We start from the raw sequence: 19259 nt of genomic DNA on the forward strand, positions 1-19259 counted from the left end.
TACGTGCATGAACTGTGTTCCGATTGATATGATCCCTACACAGTGTTCAGTGCTCCCTACTCCCTGAGCGGGGGAAATCCGTTGAAGTTTACTTCACTTCGGAACATGGGTTGGAATTGAGAACCGCTGATGTAGCCTATTGTAGTAATGTTGTCTGGTCTGTGAGCGTAAATGCGTTCAGGGGGCGTGGCTTTGGACGGCGATTGCACGGAGGGTGTCCTAAAGGCTATCAGGCTAAAGTTAGCATTTTTCAAGATCTCCTACTGCACCTTTAACAGATATGGGTGTCATGCCATAACATATTTTTAATACAACTGAGTTTATATTTAATGTGAATTTAACATTTAAAGTGTTATGATTAGTAGCCTAACTTTCATTGTACAGAAAGAGAACAAATAACATGTTCATTATCAAAGAACATTTTCACTGACAGTCTAGTTCAAGCACTCTCAAAAACTCCCATTAAAATCACTGAATCTGTTTACACTATGAAATTAATATTTTACAGATTCGTACACATTTGCACTTTGTTTCTGACGAGAGAATTCACCAGAAAGAGGTATTCAGTCAACGAGCGAGTGAGGAAAACACCGGCATTTTAGTGATGACTCATCTGAACACCTCTGATTGGTCATTGCATTCATAAGCTCAACAGCATCGTGTGTGATTGGTTATAATGCGGAGTGCTGTAAAAACGCATCCGTCTCTGGCTCAGCGGCAGCCAGCGAACACAGATTTGAATTTAGCAGCTGATGATATGACGTACTGAACGTTCTAATCACGCCGGTGTGATTGTATTAAATATAGAAAATATGAATCGGCTATTTTTTGTCTTTTGGAAGCTGCATTCAAAATCCACTTGGCTCAAAAATCTGAGGGGGCACGTGCCCCCTCACTTTGAATGGGCATGATGCCTCTGCCTACCATTAAAAGCCATGCTTGCACAGGTTCTGCATTATCCTCTTCAATAATATCCTCTGCTTCTCAATCGGGCTCAAACTGATAAGCGATATTAACGACGCTGTTGTTTACAATACAACCAGAGCACATGCCGCTGAGGTGAGGGGTGGGACGGTTAGACGAGCACTAGAGGCAGTTTAGTCAATCACAACACACTGGGCTAGCTAACCAATCAGAGTCCATCGCCTATTTCTGAGGGAGGGGCTTCATAAAAGCAGGAAATGATCAGCACGTTTATCAGAGAAGGGACAGAGCGGTGTGGAATAAAGGTAAATTATGTGAAAAATAATGCGGTTTTTTAAAAAAAATGAAGCTTTAACACATGTTAGACTGCACCCCATAAACACAATCAAGCCTAGAAAAAAAACAGTCAACCGTTTTTTTTTTTTAAATGAAGCTTTAACACACTGCACCCCATAAACACAATCAAGCTTAGAAAAAAACCAGTCAACCACCCCTTAAAATAAATCACAGCTTACATTTAGGACTTTTATTATACAATTTAAGATATTTAAGTTTTCACATTTTTTATTTAATCCTTTTGCAGAATAACCACAAATTCCTTCAATGTTATGATATTTTGTGATTATACTAACATCCGTGGTGTGAATTCTAACACTGTGACAATGCTGATTTATATAAACAGACAAAACATACCTTAGGGGAAACCACTTTGATAAGCTCATTCAGGAAACGGAATTTCCCCACCTCATTATGGAACCTTTTCCCACAGTTCTTCACACAGGTCTCTAGAACCTTAGGACAAAAACACACAGTGCCAAAGAGTTATGCTTTCCCTAACAAAGAGAATAATGTAGGTAGATCATTTCTCAATATCATCTGTATGATTCATAAAAGAACATTTATTCCCAATACCATTTCTTGTAGAAGAGATTTCATGTTTCGAATTTGACTCATTTGTAAGTTCATGTTACTTAATGCATTAACTAATGTTAACAAATGAGACCTTAATGTAAAGTGTTACCAAAACTTTTAATGATCTATAAGCATTTGTGAAATAATTATATAAATCCATATTACCAATAGAGTATATATTAACTTATTTTATGTATTTGTTTGTCATTCTAAGTAATTGAACTGAGCAGTAAACGATCAGGCTTAAAAGATGACTTATCCTATGAGTGAGAGAAGGTAGGATAAATAAAACTTTTGATGATCTATAAGATTTTTTAAAAATTATTTTAATGCTCTATAAGTATTTCTAAAATAATTATGTAAAAGTATACTGACAGTACGGTATATATACACTGATTCTATGCATTTATTTGTCATTCTAATATATGGAGACTGAGCTGAACAAGACTAGGCTTAAAAGATTTCCAATCCTATGATACAACCTTAGTATTACAGCCTTCATCTGTCAGCTGAAATGTCTATGATAGTTTTACATTTTCTGCTGGTCCCTGAGCATTTTAAATTTATGAAACTAAGCATGTTTCAGAATGACTTGTTCTCCATATGTAAATTTTTTTTGAAGAGCTTGGGATAATGCACTTTAAAGATATAAGCAAATTACTGTTATATATTTTACTGTTATATTTAATAAATCACCATGGCAAGCACCGGTCAAGATATCTAAAATCTGTTTGCAATTTAATATCTTCAGTATCTTGGCATCATGTTGACAAAGTTTGATGTGAATTGCATGATTCCCCTAGAAGGAGTATGCATTAATTCACAGCCTGATTTTTCCAAAAATCCACATTCAAACCATTAGAAAGTTGTCTGGCTTGATGAGAACAATATATGTACCGAGTTTGGTGACTGTAGCAAAACTAACCCCCCCACTTTTGTCAAAAGGTGGCGCTATAGAGCGCATCCTCCACACCCATTTATGAGCTTTTGCAAGTGTCTAACTATCACTAATACTGATGTGTGTGTCAAGTTTCATGAAATTCTAAGCCTTAAAGGGAACCCTGTGGAGCTTAAAATATGACAAAACTATTTAAATTTGAATTGTGTAAATTTGAATTATGGACAAGTGTCAGTTAACAAAACTGAATATTATGTGGCATTTAACAGTTTTGAATTAGATTTTTTTTTTACTTGAATATTGAACATTTAAAATTTAACACAATTAAATTTTTTGTATTTTCAAAAACTTTGTATTTTGACAAAACTAAGTGAACCGAACATATCCCCTCCGTAGTAATTGGCCAAAATGCTTCGTTTGATTTTCAGAGATCATCTACTCTTCCCTGTGGTTGAACTCTACCTACTTTCTGTGCGATCTGAATTTCGGCATTTTGAATTTTAGAATATTGAATGTGATGTTCTGAATTTCTTCTTCATCTTGAAAACTTGAAGCTGTATTTTTAAAAACTGGATATTTGCAGTTTAAGAATTCAGAACAAAAAATCCGCTGTTTGAAAATACATGTCTATAAAACTCTGCCATAAAAAATTAAATTGTGTTAAATTTCAAATGTTCAATATTCAAGTTAAAAAAATAATCAAATTCAAAACTAATGTTAAATACCTCATAATATTCAGTTTTGTTAAATGACACTTGTCAATAATTCAAATTTACACAATTCAAATTCAGATAGTTTTGTCATATTTTAAGCTACATAGAACCCCGGGTATTAAGACTTGTATGGCTTAATATAACGTAAATGATGTCTCTTACTGAAATATGTAGTAGAAAACCCATAAAAGATCTACGTTATTTAAAAAATCCACATCGTTTTATACATATTTTGGACTATGCGGGGCGCCATTATTTCAATGATGTCAAATAGTTGCACTCGGAGAGCTACTGGCGCTATCTGTTGTTAATTTTACCGCAACACAACTCTGAATACTGATATGATGCCACATTGTGTGGCTTTTGGTTGTAAAGTTCCCTTAAAAAACAATATTCAAGTATGACACATTGCCATGGCAACAGTATTAATCTGTTATTGATATCTATTGATATCTTAAATTAAGATATCAAGAATCCCTTTGCAGTTTTGCATCTGCTGTGTTGTGACATTATTCTGATGAAGATTGAAGACAATCTAGTAAAAATAAGAGGCTAATTTCAAAACATTCTGAAAATGTCACACTTCCTGCTGCCAGTTGGTGGCACCATAACTTTGACTCCTAATTGTCATATCTATGTGATCAGCCTCGTATGACGAACAAACAGCTAATGTTTGATCAAAATCAGACAATGCGTGCAAAAGTTATTAGACAGTTCCATTTCTCGCCATAATTTTGTCACCTCGCCACGGCCAAACCGTTCGAGATATCAAAAATCCCTTCGCAATTTAGCATCCCCAATGTTTTAAGCAGTACTGCCAACTTCTTTCAATGGTAAGTAGCTAAAAGCTTGCTCGAAAAGTCACATCGTTTTCTGCATTCTGCCTACACTGTAAAAAAATCCAATTAACAAAATGTTGGAAGGGCAAAAATACAAGTTGAGCTAATTTTATTGCTTGGGCTTAGTTGAGAGGACATATTACATTAAGTCTACACAAATATATTTGAAAAACATTGAATGAACGGTTATTTTCAAATCAACAATTAGCTATGGTAATGTTGACTAAACTAATAAAAACTAATCCAGCCAACACTGAGATCATTCCGCACGTGCACGAGCATGAGTGACTTTGCGGGAGAAACAGCGCCTTCTTGTCAAGTTCACGAGTCAGGTAAGTGTCACTAAATAAATGTTATTTTTTAGACTAAATTTATAGACAAAAACATACAGCATATCCAATGTTTTTGAGTGGATATTTAGAAGTGTTTTCGCGTGTGTCATGTGTCCGAAGATAAATGAATATTTAGGCTATGTTAAATGTATGTCAAGTTCACACGACAGGTAAGTGGAACTGAATTTGTACTTAGACTGAATTTATCAATACTTGTATATTAAAAAAAAGGTGTAAACGTATTATTTAAAACTTATGTATTTATACACAAACGTACAACATATATAAAAACATCGAATAAGCGTTGTATGAATATGTCTGAGGGAAATGAGCTGTTTAAGTAAAGGGAATGTGGTCTTTCTTCTCGTTTAATCCATAAAACACTTAATGTCAAAAGCTGTGTTACTATAATGAATTTTGGCATGTTGTATGATGTTTTTGTGTTTCCGTGACGTTAAAAGATATGAAGAGATCGTGCGGTCTCTCTCTTTTATAAGCCATTGATGCTTATTATGACGAAACGTGTAATGTAAAATGACACTTGTCAATAATTCAAATTTACACAATTCAAATTCAGATAGTTTTGTCATATTTTAAGCTACATAGAACCCCGGGTATTAAGACTTGTATGGCTTAATATAACGTAAATGATGTCTCTTACTGAAATATGTAGTAGAAAACCCATAAAAGATCTACGTTATTTAAAAAATCCACATCGTTTTATACATATTTTGGACTATGCGGGGCGCCATTATTTCAATGATGTCAAATAGTTGCACTCGGAGAGCTACTGGCGCTATCTGTTGTTAATTTTACCGCAACACAACTCTGAATACTGATATGATGCCACATTGTGTGGCTTTTGGTTGTAAAGTTCCCTTAAAAAACAATATTCAAGTATGACACATTGCCATGGCAACAGTATTAATCTGTTATTGATATCTATTGATATCTTAAATTAAGATATCAAGAATCCCTTTGCAGTTTTGCATCTGCTGTGTTGTGACATTATTCTGATGAAGATTGAAGACAATCTAGTAAAAATAAGAGGCTAATTTCAAAACATTCTGAAAATGTCACACTTCCTGCTGCCAGTTGGTGGCACCATAACTTTGACTCCTAATTGTCATATCTATGTGATCAGCCTCGTATGACGAACAAACAGCTAATGTTTGATCAAAATCAGACAATGCGTGCAAAAGTTATTAGACAGTTCCATTTCTCGCCATAATTTTGTCACCTCGCCACGGCCAAACCGTTCGAGATATCAAAAATCCCTTCGCAATTTAGCATCCCCAATGTTTTAAGCAGTACTGCCAACTTCTTTCAATGGTAAGTAGCTAAAAGCTTGCTCGAAAAGTCACATCGTTTTCTGCATTCTGCCTACACTGTAAAAAAATCCAATTAACAAAATGTTGGAAGGGCAAAAATACAAGTTGAGCTAATTTTATTGCTTGGGCTTAGTTGAGAGGACATATTACATTAAGTCTACACAAATATATTTGAAAAACATTGAATGAACGGTTATTTTCAAATCAACAATTAGCTATGGTAATGTTGACTAAACTAATAAAAACTAATCCAGCCAACACTGAGATCATTCCGCACGTGCACGAGCATGAGTGACTTTGCGGGAGAAACAGCGCCTTCTTGTCAAGTTCACGAGTCAGGTAAGTGTCACTAAATAAATGTTATTTTTTAGACTAAATTTATAGACAAAAACATACAGCATATCCAATGTTTTTGAGTGGATATTTAGAAGTGTTTTCGCGTGTGTCATGTGTCCGAAGATAAATGAATATTTAGGCTATGTTAAATGTATGTCAAGTTCACACAACAGGTAAGTGGAACTGAATTTGTACTTAGACTGAATTTATCAATACTTGTATATTAAAAAAGCGCTTTCGTCATTCCAAACGAGAATAAACAACTGAATCCTTTCACACGGCTGTTATCAAAGCAGACTGCGTCTCAGTCAGTTCCGTAGGTAATGAATCACTAGATCGTGCACACGAGTCCCTGCACTGGTAAAGAGACTATGACGAAACGTGTAATGTAAACCACAGCAATACGCTTATTTGAAGTTAACATGGGCGTGTTGAATGGGTTTTTGCGTGTGCAAACTTTTGCAATTGTCCCGTGAAGTTAAAAGTCGACATTAAACGTGACTAACAACCAGGCTCTTTTCAAACGGGGCGGATTACACGGCGTTTCTGGTCTCGTGAAGGCGCTTCGGAGAGGAGTTTGTCGTTCCAAACGAGAATAAACAACTGAATCCTTTCACACGGCTGTTATCAAAGCAGACTGCGTCTCAGTCAGTTCCGTAGGTAATGAATCACTAGATCGTGCACACGAGTCCCTGCACTGGTAAAGAGACCATGGCTTAGTAAACATTGGGACAATTGATCAATCAATTTGTAAAACGTCACCACTGGTATTTATCAACAACAGGCAGGCATATTTTGATATTATTTTAATGCTGTTTAAGGTGAAATGTGCATGTTCTGTTACAAATCCTTGCAACTAATGAACAGTCAACATCAATGCTCCCTGTGTTGTGCGATGGATAGAGATTTTTTGTGTGCCAAAAAAAATGGTTGCAACTTCTGTTTCATCAAAAATTTAATTAACTGGTTTTTTTTATTTAGTTTTTTAATTAAGGCATCATTTCATTTTTTGAGATAAATTGTACTTTATTTTGGTTCTTTCGACACACGATTTTTCTGTTTAATACTGTAAAGTTGCTTTGACACAATCTGTAATGTAAAAAGCACTATGTAAATACAGTGACAGGACTTTACTTGACTCCGTTCAGTTGAACTGTAACACCTGGTTCATTTATTTTTTTCTGACTTCTGACTCATTTTAAAGATGTAATTGTGAACAGTAGTAATATTTGTAATAGGGATGTGCGCGACGACTAATTTGACTGACGTTTAAACGAAAGTTTTGTATCCGACTAGTCGACTAGTCTAAAAGCAAGAAACCCCAAAAGATGGTAAGAAAAAAAAAACATCTGTGCGTGCGTGTAGCATAGCCTATATTTGAAATACTTAATGAACTCGCCGCAAGTGACGAAGAAAACGCATGTGAGGTCTGAGGTAAAAATGTCGTTTCCGCCCAGATAAACTTTTAAAAATAATGTGTTATTTTTCAAACGTTATATTTTAACTTGTTATTTAAAATGTTTTAAATGCAATGTTAAAATGACGGTAATTTGAATGATAAAATCATGTTTTTTTTTTTCTGTCGTGTAATCGACTATTGTTTTCAGTGTCGACTAGTAGGATCTGTACCGTTTAGTCGACTACGACTAGACCCGCACATCCCTAATTTGTAAATGTTTGTTTGCAAACATTTTGTTTAACTTGTTTAGTCTGTTTTAAGTTCATTAAACAAATTTTTAAAATACATTTTGCTGTTGTATTACAAATGTAATGTTTGACAACTGGAGCACTTTAAAGGGATAGTTCACCCAAAAATGAAAATTTGCTGTTATTTTATTGACCCTCAGGCCACCCAGATGTCAGTGACTTTTTTTCTTCAGTAGAGAGAGCGAGATAGAGGAGTGCGAAGCGGTAAAACAAAACATTTGAGCATGTTAAGGGCCCAAAAACCTTGACGAAAAATAATAATAAGAAGAAGAATCCTTAGAAAAACAACAGGGCCCTTCGCCCCTAATGGCTTGGGCCCTAATAATAATAAATGGAGCAATTCCAACAGGGTCCTCGCACCGCGGTGCTCGGGCCCTAATAATAATAATAATAATAATAATAATAAACAGCAATTCCAAGAGGGTCCTCACACCATTGGTGCTCAGGCCCTAAAAAGAAAATGATATTATAGAGATGCTTCAAGCACTGACTGATTTTATCAGCCTCAGGTATCAGCCTCAGAAACTCCTTTCTTCGGATACAACAGTGACCAGTGCTGTTAACAAGAGTTGCAGAGCAGTGTATGTGACATGGCAGGAGACGGGGCCCTTTTTTGTGCGCAAGCTGAGCAACCTTCTGTTGCGAGGCTTATTTCAAGTAAAATGGGTGAAACATAGGAAAGACCACTACTGCTGGGTAGGGCTGTAACGATTAACCGCGAGCCGGTTGAAAATCGATTCAAATATGTGACGATTCAAAGAGGAAGGATTAATTTTTGTTCTAGCCATCAAGGTTCTCTAGGGTTACTAGCAAAAATGTACTTTAGCTTATTATAGTGCCACCTTGTGGCCGATTCTCCTTAAATGGAATACACAGCTTCATGCCGTTTCCTTGAATAGGCTAAATGTCATATCAGTCATTCACAAAGAAGTAATTAACTGCTGAAATCTGATTCATTTTTGTTGATTTGTATGATTATTTTTTATGGCTTTGTTACCACTTGCCTTGAAGATACACATCAAATTTTATTTTCCTTGATCAAATGGATCAAATTTACGACAGGTTTATATTTGTAGCACCCCTTATAGGCAGACAAACTTTTGTGTTTATTCTCAGAATATCCTGTTGTCTACGTGTTCAAGTTTCACTAAGTCTGGCGTTCAGCAGTTTTAAGTTAATTAATCAAAATGAGTGAAACCAGATCATTTAATTAGCTTATATCTTAGCAATGTTTTCATAAATCAAAAGTTTGCAGCAAATAAGCAGCAAATCAGTACAAACATAATTATAGCATATTATAGCGCTGGGACCCCTAATCAGTCTTTGACTACATAGAGTCATCCACACCCCTGAGAAAAACCCAGAATGCTGATCTTACCATGAGTGCCTGCATGGCCTCCCACTCCTGAGGGGATTGAATCTTGTGAGCAAGAAGTCTGGTGGCCAACTGTGGACTAAAGACACAATGTATTTAGCACAATAAAAAGAATAATCCGTAAATCCAGACCCCTGAACATTCACACTAACAAAAGCAAAAGATATATGAGCTATTTATTTTTACATTCCTAATTAAGACTTGACTTTCTCTTACATTTCCTGGTCATGTGAAACTTACCTAAATAAGGACGGGTAACTTTACCCTTTGATTGTGTGTTTATCCCTTTGGGATTGTTATATGAACATGCACGGCCACAATGACAAAACAATCACATTCAATAAACCCTAGAAAAAGCCTGAGGAAAACTCAAATACAAGTACTACAATGGCTTTTCAGTTCTTCAGAAGCTCAGTGGTCACTGTAATGAGTTTGCTCGACTGCCCCTACCAGAACAGAAGTTAATTTGTAGTCAGTAAGACCAATATCTCACCAAGGTATTGAGCCACTGCTTGAGGCTTAAAATGACTAAAAAAAATAGACTAGTGAGATGTCAGCATTCTGTGTGAACAGTCCATCGCTGTGCATATTTAAGAAGAAACATTTAGGTTTAAAAATGACTGAAATGTGGACGCACCCTTCAGGTTCATTGCTGAGTTGGTCACAGAACAGTTGAATACTCTCCCAGTCAGCTTCTCGATTTAAAGGGTTGGTCGCTTTGTCTACATGTGACACATAAAAAAGCAAAAAAGTTAGAAAGACTTAATAGAAAAAACCTTAGCTACAATAACCTACAACAAGCATATCTGCAATTTTGCATTAACATAACAACATCTGTAAATCAACAGTTATAAGATATGAAAGCAAACGATAAGAAATCCTTTCAAAGTATTTTAAAACAATGAGCATGAACAGTTATTAAAATCAAACATCTTATTCTAGAAGCTGATATATATTAACAAGAAATAGTTTTAAAACATTTATATCATGTTCAAAATGTTCCTTGTTCATTGTAGATTAATTATAGCCCATTATTATCACAGACTAGTGAGATGTCAGCATTCTGTGTGAACAGTCCATCGCTGTGCATATTTAAGAAGAAACATTTAGGTTTAAAAATGACTGAAATGTGGACGCACCCTTCAGGTTCATTGCTGAGTTGGTCACAGAACAGCTGAATACTCTCCCAGTCAGCTTCTCGATTTAAAGGGTTGGTCGCTTTGTCTACATGTGACACATAAAAAAAGCTAAAAAGTTAGAAAGACTTAATAGAAAAAACCTTACCTACAATAACCTACAACAAGCATATCTGCAATTTTGCATTAACATAACAACATCTGTAAATCAACAGTTATAAGATATGAAAGCAAACGATAAGAAATCCTTTCAAAGTATTTTAAAACAATGAGCATGAACAGTTATTAAAATCAAACATCTTATTCTAGAAGCTGATATATATTAACAAGAAATAGTTTTAAAACATTTATATCATGTTCAAAATGTTCCTTGTTCATTGTAGATTAATTATAGCCCATTATTATCGTACTATTCAAAAATCAAATTACTTTCAAAGTCAAAATTCCCTTTCCAGTAAGTCAAAACCAAACTCGTTCCATCGGGTGTTGCCTGCATTGTGAAAAATGCCCATTGTATATTGAAATGGAGATAGATCTGAATGTGATTAAAGATTAGGAAGTCAATTAAAAATGTATACAAAATTAAATGCATGGACAAAATAGTCACAATAACCCAGTGACATAATGAAAGAAAATATATAGAAATACATTTTAATTTGATAGTGACTTTAAAAATATTTCATAAATATTAATTTCTTTGTGCACAACGTTTTAATTAAGAAATTTGTTTTACTTGTAACCAGTAATGTTATTGATGTTGAGTCCACAGTTATTTTCAAAGACTCTACTTCAAAGGGTTGGAGACAGCGTAGAAACGGGTCGCCAAACTAAGTGATGACTGTGACTTAAGCATTACAAGTCGACAACATAAAACTGACGAAAGTGTAGGTCGGATATGGCTCCTTTAAGGAAACAAGCGAATGAATAATCTTTTCTTCACTTACATGGTTGATAGTAGTACGGAACTATGGTGTAAATTTGGACCTTACACTGTAGAAGCGTAACAAATACTTTATTATTGAATGTCTTCATTCAATATTTTATTTATCATGTGATTCTGCTTACAGAGACTCCTCCCTTTTGATTCACGGACAGATATCTTGCAATTTTACAACTCTTCTCTACCGGTCAAGCACAGAACACACACTCCCACAATAGTAAAAATACACGCACAAAACACACTAAAACAAAAGTGTGTCAGAAACTCAACTATATCGCCGTTAGCATGCTAATAACTCAACTGCCAACAACACCATGACACTCCGCATCTGCGTTCCGCAAAGCGCTTGCGCCAATGTATCATCTTAGGCGTATGCATCTCCTGGTTATTAGCACTGTCACATAAGAATGGAATAAATTTGAAGTTTAAATGTGTTTGACTTACTGATGCGGGACTCTAAGCTCTGCTCGTCAGGCGGAGCCGCCATCTTCACCCGAGATCACAAGACTCAAATCTCGCGATGAAACACGTGACTACAGAAGTACTTCTGCATTTTTATTTTCATATACTGAAACAATACATTCATATTGTGCATGTAACTTAACTTATACAAGTAGAGTAGTAACTGATTGAGTATGTTTCATGATGCCTGAACGTTTTATGTATTTGTACTTTAGACTACGTGGAAACTGTTTATAATATTAAGACGACGAATAAGAAGGAAGGAAAAACTAGGGGTTTTCCTCTTTAAGTTCCTCTACTTACAGAAAGTTCCTCTAATTACAGAAATTCAAGGCGTTCTTGTTCTACATTGATGTTTTCAACAATAAGAAATAATGATACAGTTCCTTTTGAAATGTGTAGAAAGGCGTAGAAACAGTGTAGAAAGGAATTTATTCTTATGTAAAAAATATATAAAAATAATAAAAAATAAAAACAATTCCAAGATTATTAATGTTAAATGCTTCTTTCATATACCAGCACATTTTCATTTTTTTTAGAGAGATTTATGAAATGCAAATCCTCCCAAAAAGTACATGTAAATTTAAATCATAAAATAAATGTTTCAATCTGTTCCCCACAAAAAGATTTTTTGCAAACAATTTGATTTTGGCTTACCACTGGGAGTGCTCCTAAGTGTTCCTAGCTAGGAGTTTCAGATTAAAACCTATTCACTACCAAGTTTTACTAAGGAACTCTTAATATAAGAGTAAGGCAGGGTTTACTTATAATTGCTATGGATGATGTGTGTGTGTACATGTTTTTCTACACTGGTGGGGACTTAAACCTGAATACACACCAACTCATGGGGACTTGTGTCACAGTGGGGACCTAAATTGAGGTCCCCATGTGTACAAAAGCTTATAAATCATACAGAATTAGTTAGTAACTAGGGGTTTTCCTCTTTAAGTTCCTCTACTTACAGAAAGTTCCTCTAATTACAGAAATTCAAGGCGTTCTTGTTCTACATTGATGTTTTCAACAATAAGAAATAATGATACAGTTCCTTTTGAAATGTGTAGAAAGGCGTAGAAACAGTGTAGAAAGGAATTTATTCTTATGTAAAAAATATATAAAAATAATAAAAAATAAAAACAATTCCAAGATTATTAATGTTAAATGCTTCTTTCATATACCAGCACATTTTCATTTTTTTTTTAGAGAGATTTATGAAATGCAAATCCTCCCAAAAAGTACATGTAAATTTAAATCATAAAATAAATGTTTCAATCTGTTCCCCACAAAAAGATTTTTTGCAAACAATTTGATTTTGGCTTACCACTGGGAGTGCTCCTAAGTGTTCCTAGCTAGGAGTTTCAGATTAAAACCTATTCACTACCAAGTTTTACTAAGGAACTCTTAATATAAGAGTAAGGCAGGGTTTACTTATAATTGCTATGGATGATGTGTGTGTGTACATGTTTTTCTACACTGGTGGGGACTTAAACCTGAATACACACCAACTCATGGGGACTTGTGTCACAGTGGGGACCTAAATTGAGGTCCCCATGGGTACAGAAGCTTATAAATCATGCAGAATGAGTTTTTTTTTTAGATTGTAAAAATGCAGCAAGTTTTCTGTGAGGGGTAGGTTTAGGTGTAGGGCGATAGACGTGTGTGTGTGTGTGTGTGGTCCTTGTATTCCCTACATTATGGGAATACATAATGTCCCCACAAGTATAGTATCATACACAATGATCTTTTTAGAAGATCTAAAACAGAAGAAAGTTTTGTGCGAGGAGTAGGTTTAGGGGATAGGAAATACAGTTTGTACAGCATAAAAACCATTACCTCTATGGAATGTCCCCTTAAAACATGGAAACTCAACAAGTGTGTTTGTGTGTGTGTAAGATAAATAGAATATAATCAAGTATGGGCTACACACCCATGGCTAATTCTATTCAGTTGGCTCGAATCAATTTGAACTCTTAGTAATTAGTTTGTTATGTCTGACCCAGGAGCTGCAAAACAACCAACCCACTTGCTTGTTACATTTGACCCAGGAGGTGGGTAACACAAAAACTACCCAAACCATACTTGGCCACATGTCACGTCACTCACTCTTAAGTATTTTAAGAGAGCACTTGATCCAATTTATCCAATTTCATTATGAATCCAATTAAATGTAACTTCTCACATTTTTTTTAGTTATCAGGTATTTGTGAGTTAATAACCAAACTTTCTTCCAAACCATTCCAGTAAGAGATTACATAAAAACAGACTCCTCCTGAAACAAAATTCAAATTTTGTTGTTGTTGTTGTTTTTGTTTTTTTAGATGGCACTGTTTACCCACAACTGTTTTACATAGATCCTGTTACGGAAAGAGAACTCAGAATCCAGTTGCAAGTGAAGTGATTTATTGTGACAATAAATAGTGAATCCACTGAGTGACAAGAGTTTGGAAAACAAAGAGCTCTAAAAAGCATGAGAACTCCATGTGGCACTGCATCAGCAACAACCGCGAACTGTTTTGGACTAACAGGAGTTTCATGCTTATCTAAGAACTTGGAATAATTACAGATTGAACCATTTTGATTGAAAAGTTAAGACACAAAAATAATACCAGTTTTAAACCAATTATCAAGGAAAAGAGAATTGTGTTTATACAGTAGATTATTTTTACAGATTAGATAAGAGGTGTAAAATTGTGTTTAAAAATGGGGGACCAAGCTAACAACATTTGCCTATAGAAAAGGTTTGATTGGGATTTTCATAATGCTATAATTACACAGTAATAAGAAACTTAAGAAACTTATTTGGAAAAATAACATTGTAGATCAGACTCTATGTAGATGAGGGTTTATTAATAGTTCTTATAGTTCTTTATGGCCTTAATTCGTGCTGTTGTACATTAACAGGAATAAACAATTTTTAAACTGCCCTTACAGACAAGTATGAACGGAACAGTGGGCTATGTACTAGTTTAGGATATCTGAGGCCAGTTGGCTTGTGGGGACCCAGGTTCAAGACTGATTGGAATCATGTCCTGATTTTATTCTCCCACTGTTGTTCTAACATGCACTCCACTCTTCTAAAAATAAAGAAAAACCCTAACCAAATTATGATTGTTCTTACATTTTCTACATAAAATTCCTATTTTATGCATTTCTCAGAAAATGCCATTGAGGCCTGGACCCACCAAATTACACAAGGACTTTACCAAAAATTACTATAATACTACTTAAATAAATGTTTGATATACAAATAATATAGCAATGAAAATATTTTTGTATGAGAAATGTTTGTGAATATAAACCAGCCTTGTGTAACAATATCAGGTCACATGACCAAGAAGTAAAAAAAAAAAAAGCTTTCAATAATTCAAACAATTGTCTAAAAACAGCAAATATATTTTCAAAAGAAAAAATATGAATATACAATGTGTGAATATAATACAGTGGATGTGGCAACATGAGGTCACATGATCGGGGAAGTTATATAGATTTGAATATTTGAAAATTTTGCCAAAAATACATGAAATCATATTTCCAAAATCCAGTTTGTGAATGATGTGTGTCAGGACAACAATAAAAAAATCACCTTTTAAAAATTAAAACACATTTCCATTTCAGGTTTGAATAAAAATATGTATATATATTTGATATTTAGCTAACAGGAAAATAAGGTTTATGAAATAAATAACACTCCTTTTCACAATCAAGAAAACCAAAAATTACATTTCCATATGTAAATTCAAAATTAGGATCAACATCAAATCAAGAATGTCACAACAAAATGTCATTGTGTGAGAGCAATTCCAAAATAAATGTAAAGAGGTTTCAGGGTTCTCGAAACAGAAAGAACAGTTGGTATTAACATCATTCTTAAGTATTTTAAGAGAGCACTTATCTGGATAGAATTAATGAATCCAATTAAATGTAACTTCTCACATTTTTTTTAGTTATCAGGTATTTGTGAGTTAATAACCAAACTTTCTTCCAAACCATTCCAGTAAGAGATCACATAAAAACAGACTCCTCCTGAAACAAAATTCGAATTTTCTTATTGTTGTTATTTTTTTATTATTATTATTATTTAGATGGCACTGTTTACCCACAACTGTTTTACATAGATCCACTGAGTGACAAGAGTTTGGAAAACAAAGAGCTCTAAAAAGCATGAGAACTCCATGTGGCACTGCATCAGCAACAACCGCAAACTCTTTTGGACTAACAGGAGTTTCATGCTTATCTAAGAACTTGGAATAATTACAGATTGAACCATTTTGATTGAAAAGTTAAGACAAAAATAATACCAGTTTTAAACCAATTATCAAGGAAAAGAGAATTGTGTTTATACAGTAGATTATTTTTTACAGATTAGATAAGAGGTGTAAAATTGTGTTTAAAAATGGGGGACCAAGCTAACAACATTTGCCAATAAAAAAGGTTTGATTGGGATTTTCATAATGCTATAATTACACAGTAATAAGAAACTTAAACCACTAGTTTGGAAAAATAACATTAGAGATCAGACTCTATATAGATGAGGGTTTATTAATAGTTATTTATCCAATTTATTTTAAAGGTATAATGTGTGTCAGGATTGTGTGAAGATATTACAACTGGTGTGGCATCATTGGGTGATTATATGGAAGTTCATATGGAAGTTATATAGATGTTAATATAGGACTGGGTGATGTAGCTAAAACATGTATCAACGATATAATTCATATCGTTCGGTATCGATAATTATTGACATTTTTTATAACCTTTTTAAAAACAGAGCAATAGAATTTTTTTTTTAATTTAACCACTGTACTTTTAAATTAACCCAATTTATTGAGACAAACAACAAATATTTTTTTGTTTTAACAGTCAAACACACAATAAAAATTAAACAAATATCTAATTTCTAATGTTTTATATGCAGATTAAATAAATTTTAAGGAAACTTTTGTCTTGTCTCCCGAGGCCACAGGAGGGCGCAATAAGCAAAATAATGCAGCACATAATGTCAACGCATGGAAATAACTGTCTATAAAAAAACGTGCATTACGTCTAAATTAACTCATATAAATCAAATATAATTTCGTAAATTGCATAAACAATTATGAACAAAACAGCATGTATTTATGCATTGCTTAATACGAAGAGCCGAATCGCCCATCACGGAGATTGCATTTAAAAACATATGAGACGCAGTGAAAAGGACGTGTTTTCTAAAAATTTAAACTGTTTTAAGTTTTCATGGCTACATCTCTTGTGTGAGATGCATATTTGTCCGTCTAAAAAAATGCGCTGAATATGCGTTCTGTGTAAATGGCTTGGTTTCGGTTTTAACCTAATCAAGATCTTCTATATTTCTCTAATATTTTGAATGAATAACACAGATTGAGTGAAGATCTTACAGCTGGTGTGACATCTTCAGGTCCCATGACCAGGAAGTTTAATAGATTTGTATGACGGAAAAATTCATAAAAAATACACTAATTGTTATTTTTGCAATCCAACTCGTGTATGATGGAAAGGAAATGTGTGTGAACAAAGTAGACCAGTTGTGATGTCATCAGGTCACATGACCAGGAAGTCTAATAGATTTGTAAATATTATTATTGATTTTGATATTATGCTTTTAAATGTGATCTGAACGAGATACAGCATGATCCATGACTATTATGCGATTACATATAAATGAATGCTTTAGAAAAGATCGAATATCTAACAAATGTCCAATATAAAACCAACTTTACCGCGATGGCATAGGGCACCACAGCCCACGGATTTAAAGGTGCAATGTGTAATATTTACATCGATCTATTGACAGAAATGTAATATAATATACTTAACTATGTTTTCAGAGGTGTATAAAGACCTTACTTAATGAACCGTTATGTTTTTATTACCTTAGATTGAGCAATTTATATCTACATACACCGCGGGTCCCCTTACATGGAAGTCGCCACCATGTTTCGAGCAATTTATATCTACATACACCGCGGGTCCCCTTACATGGAAGTCGCCTCCATGTTTCTACAGTAGCCCTAAAGGGACAAACTGCTCTACACAGCGCGTTTCGTCACTTTGTTGTTTTTATTTATTTTTTATTTAAAACAAAAACAAACAAACACTAACTTTCAATTTTTTCTATTCTATACTTGTTTTTCTTTGTGTGTGTGTGTGTATATGTGTGTGTGTATAATGTGTGTGTTATATATATATATATATATATATGTATACACACTTTGCTACGTGTACTGCGTTAGGCTAACCGAGACTTGTCATTTGCACTTATATATTGTTGCTCTTTTGTTAATTTTGACTGCTTTTATTGTCCTCATTTGTAAGTCGCTTTGGATAAAAGCGTCTGCTAAATGACTAAATAAATAAATAAAATAAATGTTTCTACAGTAGCCCTAAACGGACAAACTGCTCTACACAGCGCGTTTCATCACTTTGTTGTTCTTACGAATAAAACACTGACACAATGATGAACAAGTACATTAATATTCGCAATAACATCAATTTATTGAATAATTAAGTAAATACAATTCCTTAATTTACCTTTGTAAAGGAATCTCATTGCTCTCTGCTGTCTTTACCGACGACATCTTAGTCCTGTATCGACCACCGTAGCTTCTCTAAAGGGAGGGGTGAGCGGGATTGGACAAGATGAAATGGCCAGTGAAGTTTTTAAGGTCAGGGAAGCTGCATCTTCAAAAGATGTTGAGAGCACTTCTGCTGGGTCAATTGCAGATCATGGCATAAAACCATCCTCTACTTTGTATGTCCTTTGGATGTCAGCTTTGGATAATCTGGTAAGTTAACATAGCAGTTTTACTTGAACAAGAGGTCTTTATCATCATGATTTTCATTTGGCCATATGCAGTGTTTGAGTTTTTGCCCTGACAGCATCATTTACTGGTTAAAATTTTTAAGGATTGATTAAATGTTATTATTAAAAGGTTTGGGTATAGGTTGTCAACTGCTGGACAGTTTTTCAAAATGAGAATCATTTGAAATTGAGAAATTAATATTTGTAACCTAGCCGTAGTGATTAAATCATGATTTTTTTCATTGTTGTATTTTTGTCCTTTTCATTTCAGGAAATACATTGTGACCCGGTAAACTTTACCCAGCCTTCAGAAGCTCCTCCCTTTGCTCAGTCTTCAATGGCTCTGTCCTCAGTCCAGGCTCCAGTTGTTCCACCCTCTGTCCACCCTCTAATGGCTCCGCCCTTTGCCCAGCCTCTAGTGGCTCCACCCTCTTGTGGCTCCGCCCTCTGCCCAGCCTCTAGTGGCTCTGCCCTCTGCCCAGCCTCCTGTTGTTTCTCCCTTTGCCCAGACTCTAGTTGCTCTAGCCTCTGACCAGGAAT

General features: G+C 34.5%; 2 protein-coding genes across 4 annotated transcripts in view; one reads left to right on the top strand and one right to left on the bottom strand.

The window, feature by feature from the left end:
• The window catches only part of LOC107710174 (ADP-ribosylation factor-binding protein GGA1-like), a 51107-nt gene extending 39143 nt beyond the window's left edge, over nucleotides 1–11964 (bottom strand). For 2 of the 3 annotated variants that reach the window (XM_016514922.1, XM_016514921.1), the window contains exons 1-4: nucleotides 11888–11964; nucleotides 10507–10591; nucleotides 9371–9446; nucleotides 1618–1716 (exon numbers count right to left, since the gene is read on the bottom strand). In XM_016514922.1, coding sequence (XP_016370408.1) covers nucleotides 1618–1716; nucleotides 9371–9446; nucleotides 10507–10591; nucleotides 11888–11930 — 303 coding nt within the window. In that variant the 5' untranslated portion in view covers nucleotides 11931–11964. Of the gene's footprint in view, nucleotides 1–1617; nucleotides 1717–9370; nucleotides 9447–10004; nucleotides 10090–10506; nucleotides 10592–11887 lie in introns of all 3 variants that reach the window. The other variant, XM_016514919.1, reaches the window with a different exon arrangement.
• A 6588-nt stretch (nucleotides 11965–18552) lies between these two features.
• On the top strand, nucleotides 18553–19253 carry LOC107710159 (keratin-associated protein 16-1-like). Its single transcript, XM_016514892.1, has 2 exons — nucleotides 18553–18702; nucleotides 18991–19253. Exons 1-2 carry the CDS (start codon nucleotides 18562–18564, stop codon nucleotides 19249–19251), a joined length of 402 nt encoding a protein of 133 aa, XP_016370378.1. The 5' UTR covers nucleotides 18553–18561; the 3' UTR covers nucleotides 19252–19253.
• Nucleotides 19254–19259: the final 6 nt, after the last annotated feature.

Source organism: Sinocyclocheilus rhinocerous, unplaced genomic scaffold, assembly GCF_001515625.1.
Source record: "Sinocyclocheilus rhinocerous isolate Xijiao unplaced genomic scaffold, SAMN03320098_v1.1 scaffold447, whole genome shotgun sequence".
In the NCBI taxonomy this organism is placed as follows: Eukaryota; Metazoa; Chordata; class Actinopteri; order Cypriniformes; family Cyprinidae; genus Sinocyclocheilus; species Sinocyclocheilus rhinocerous.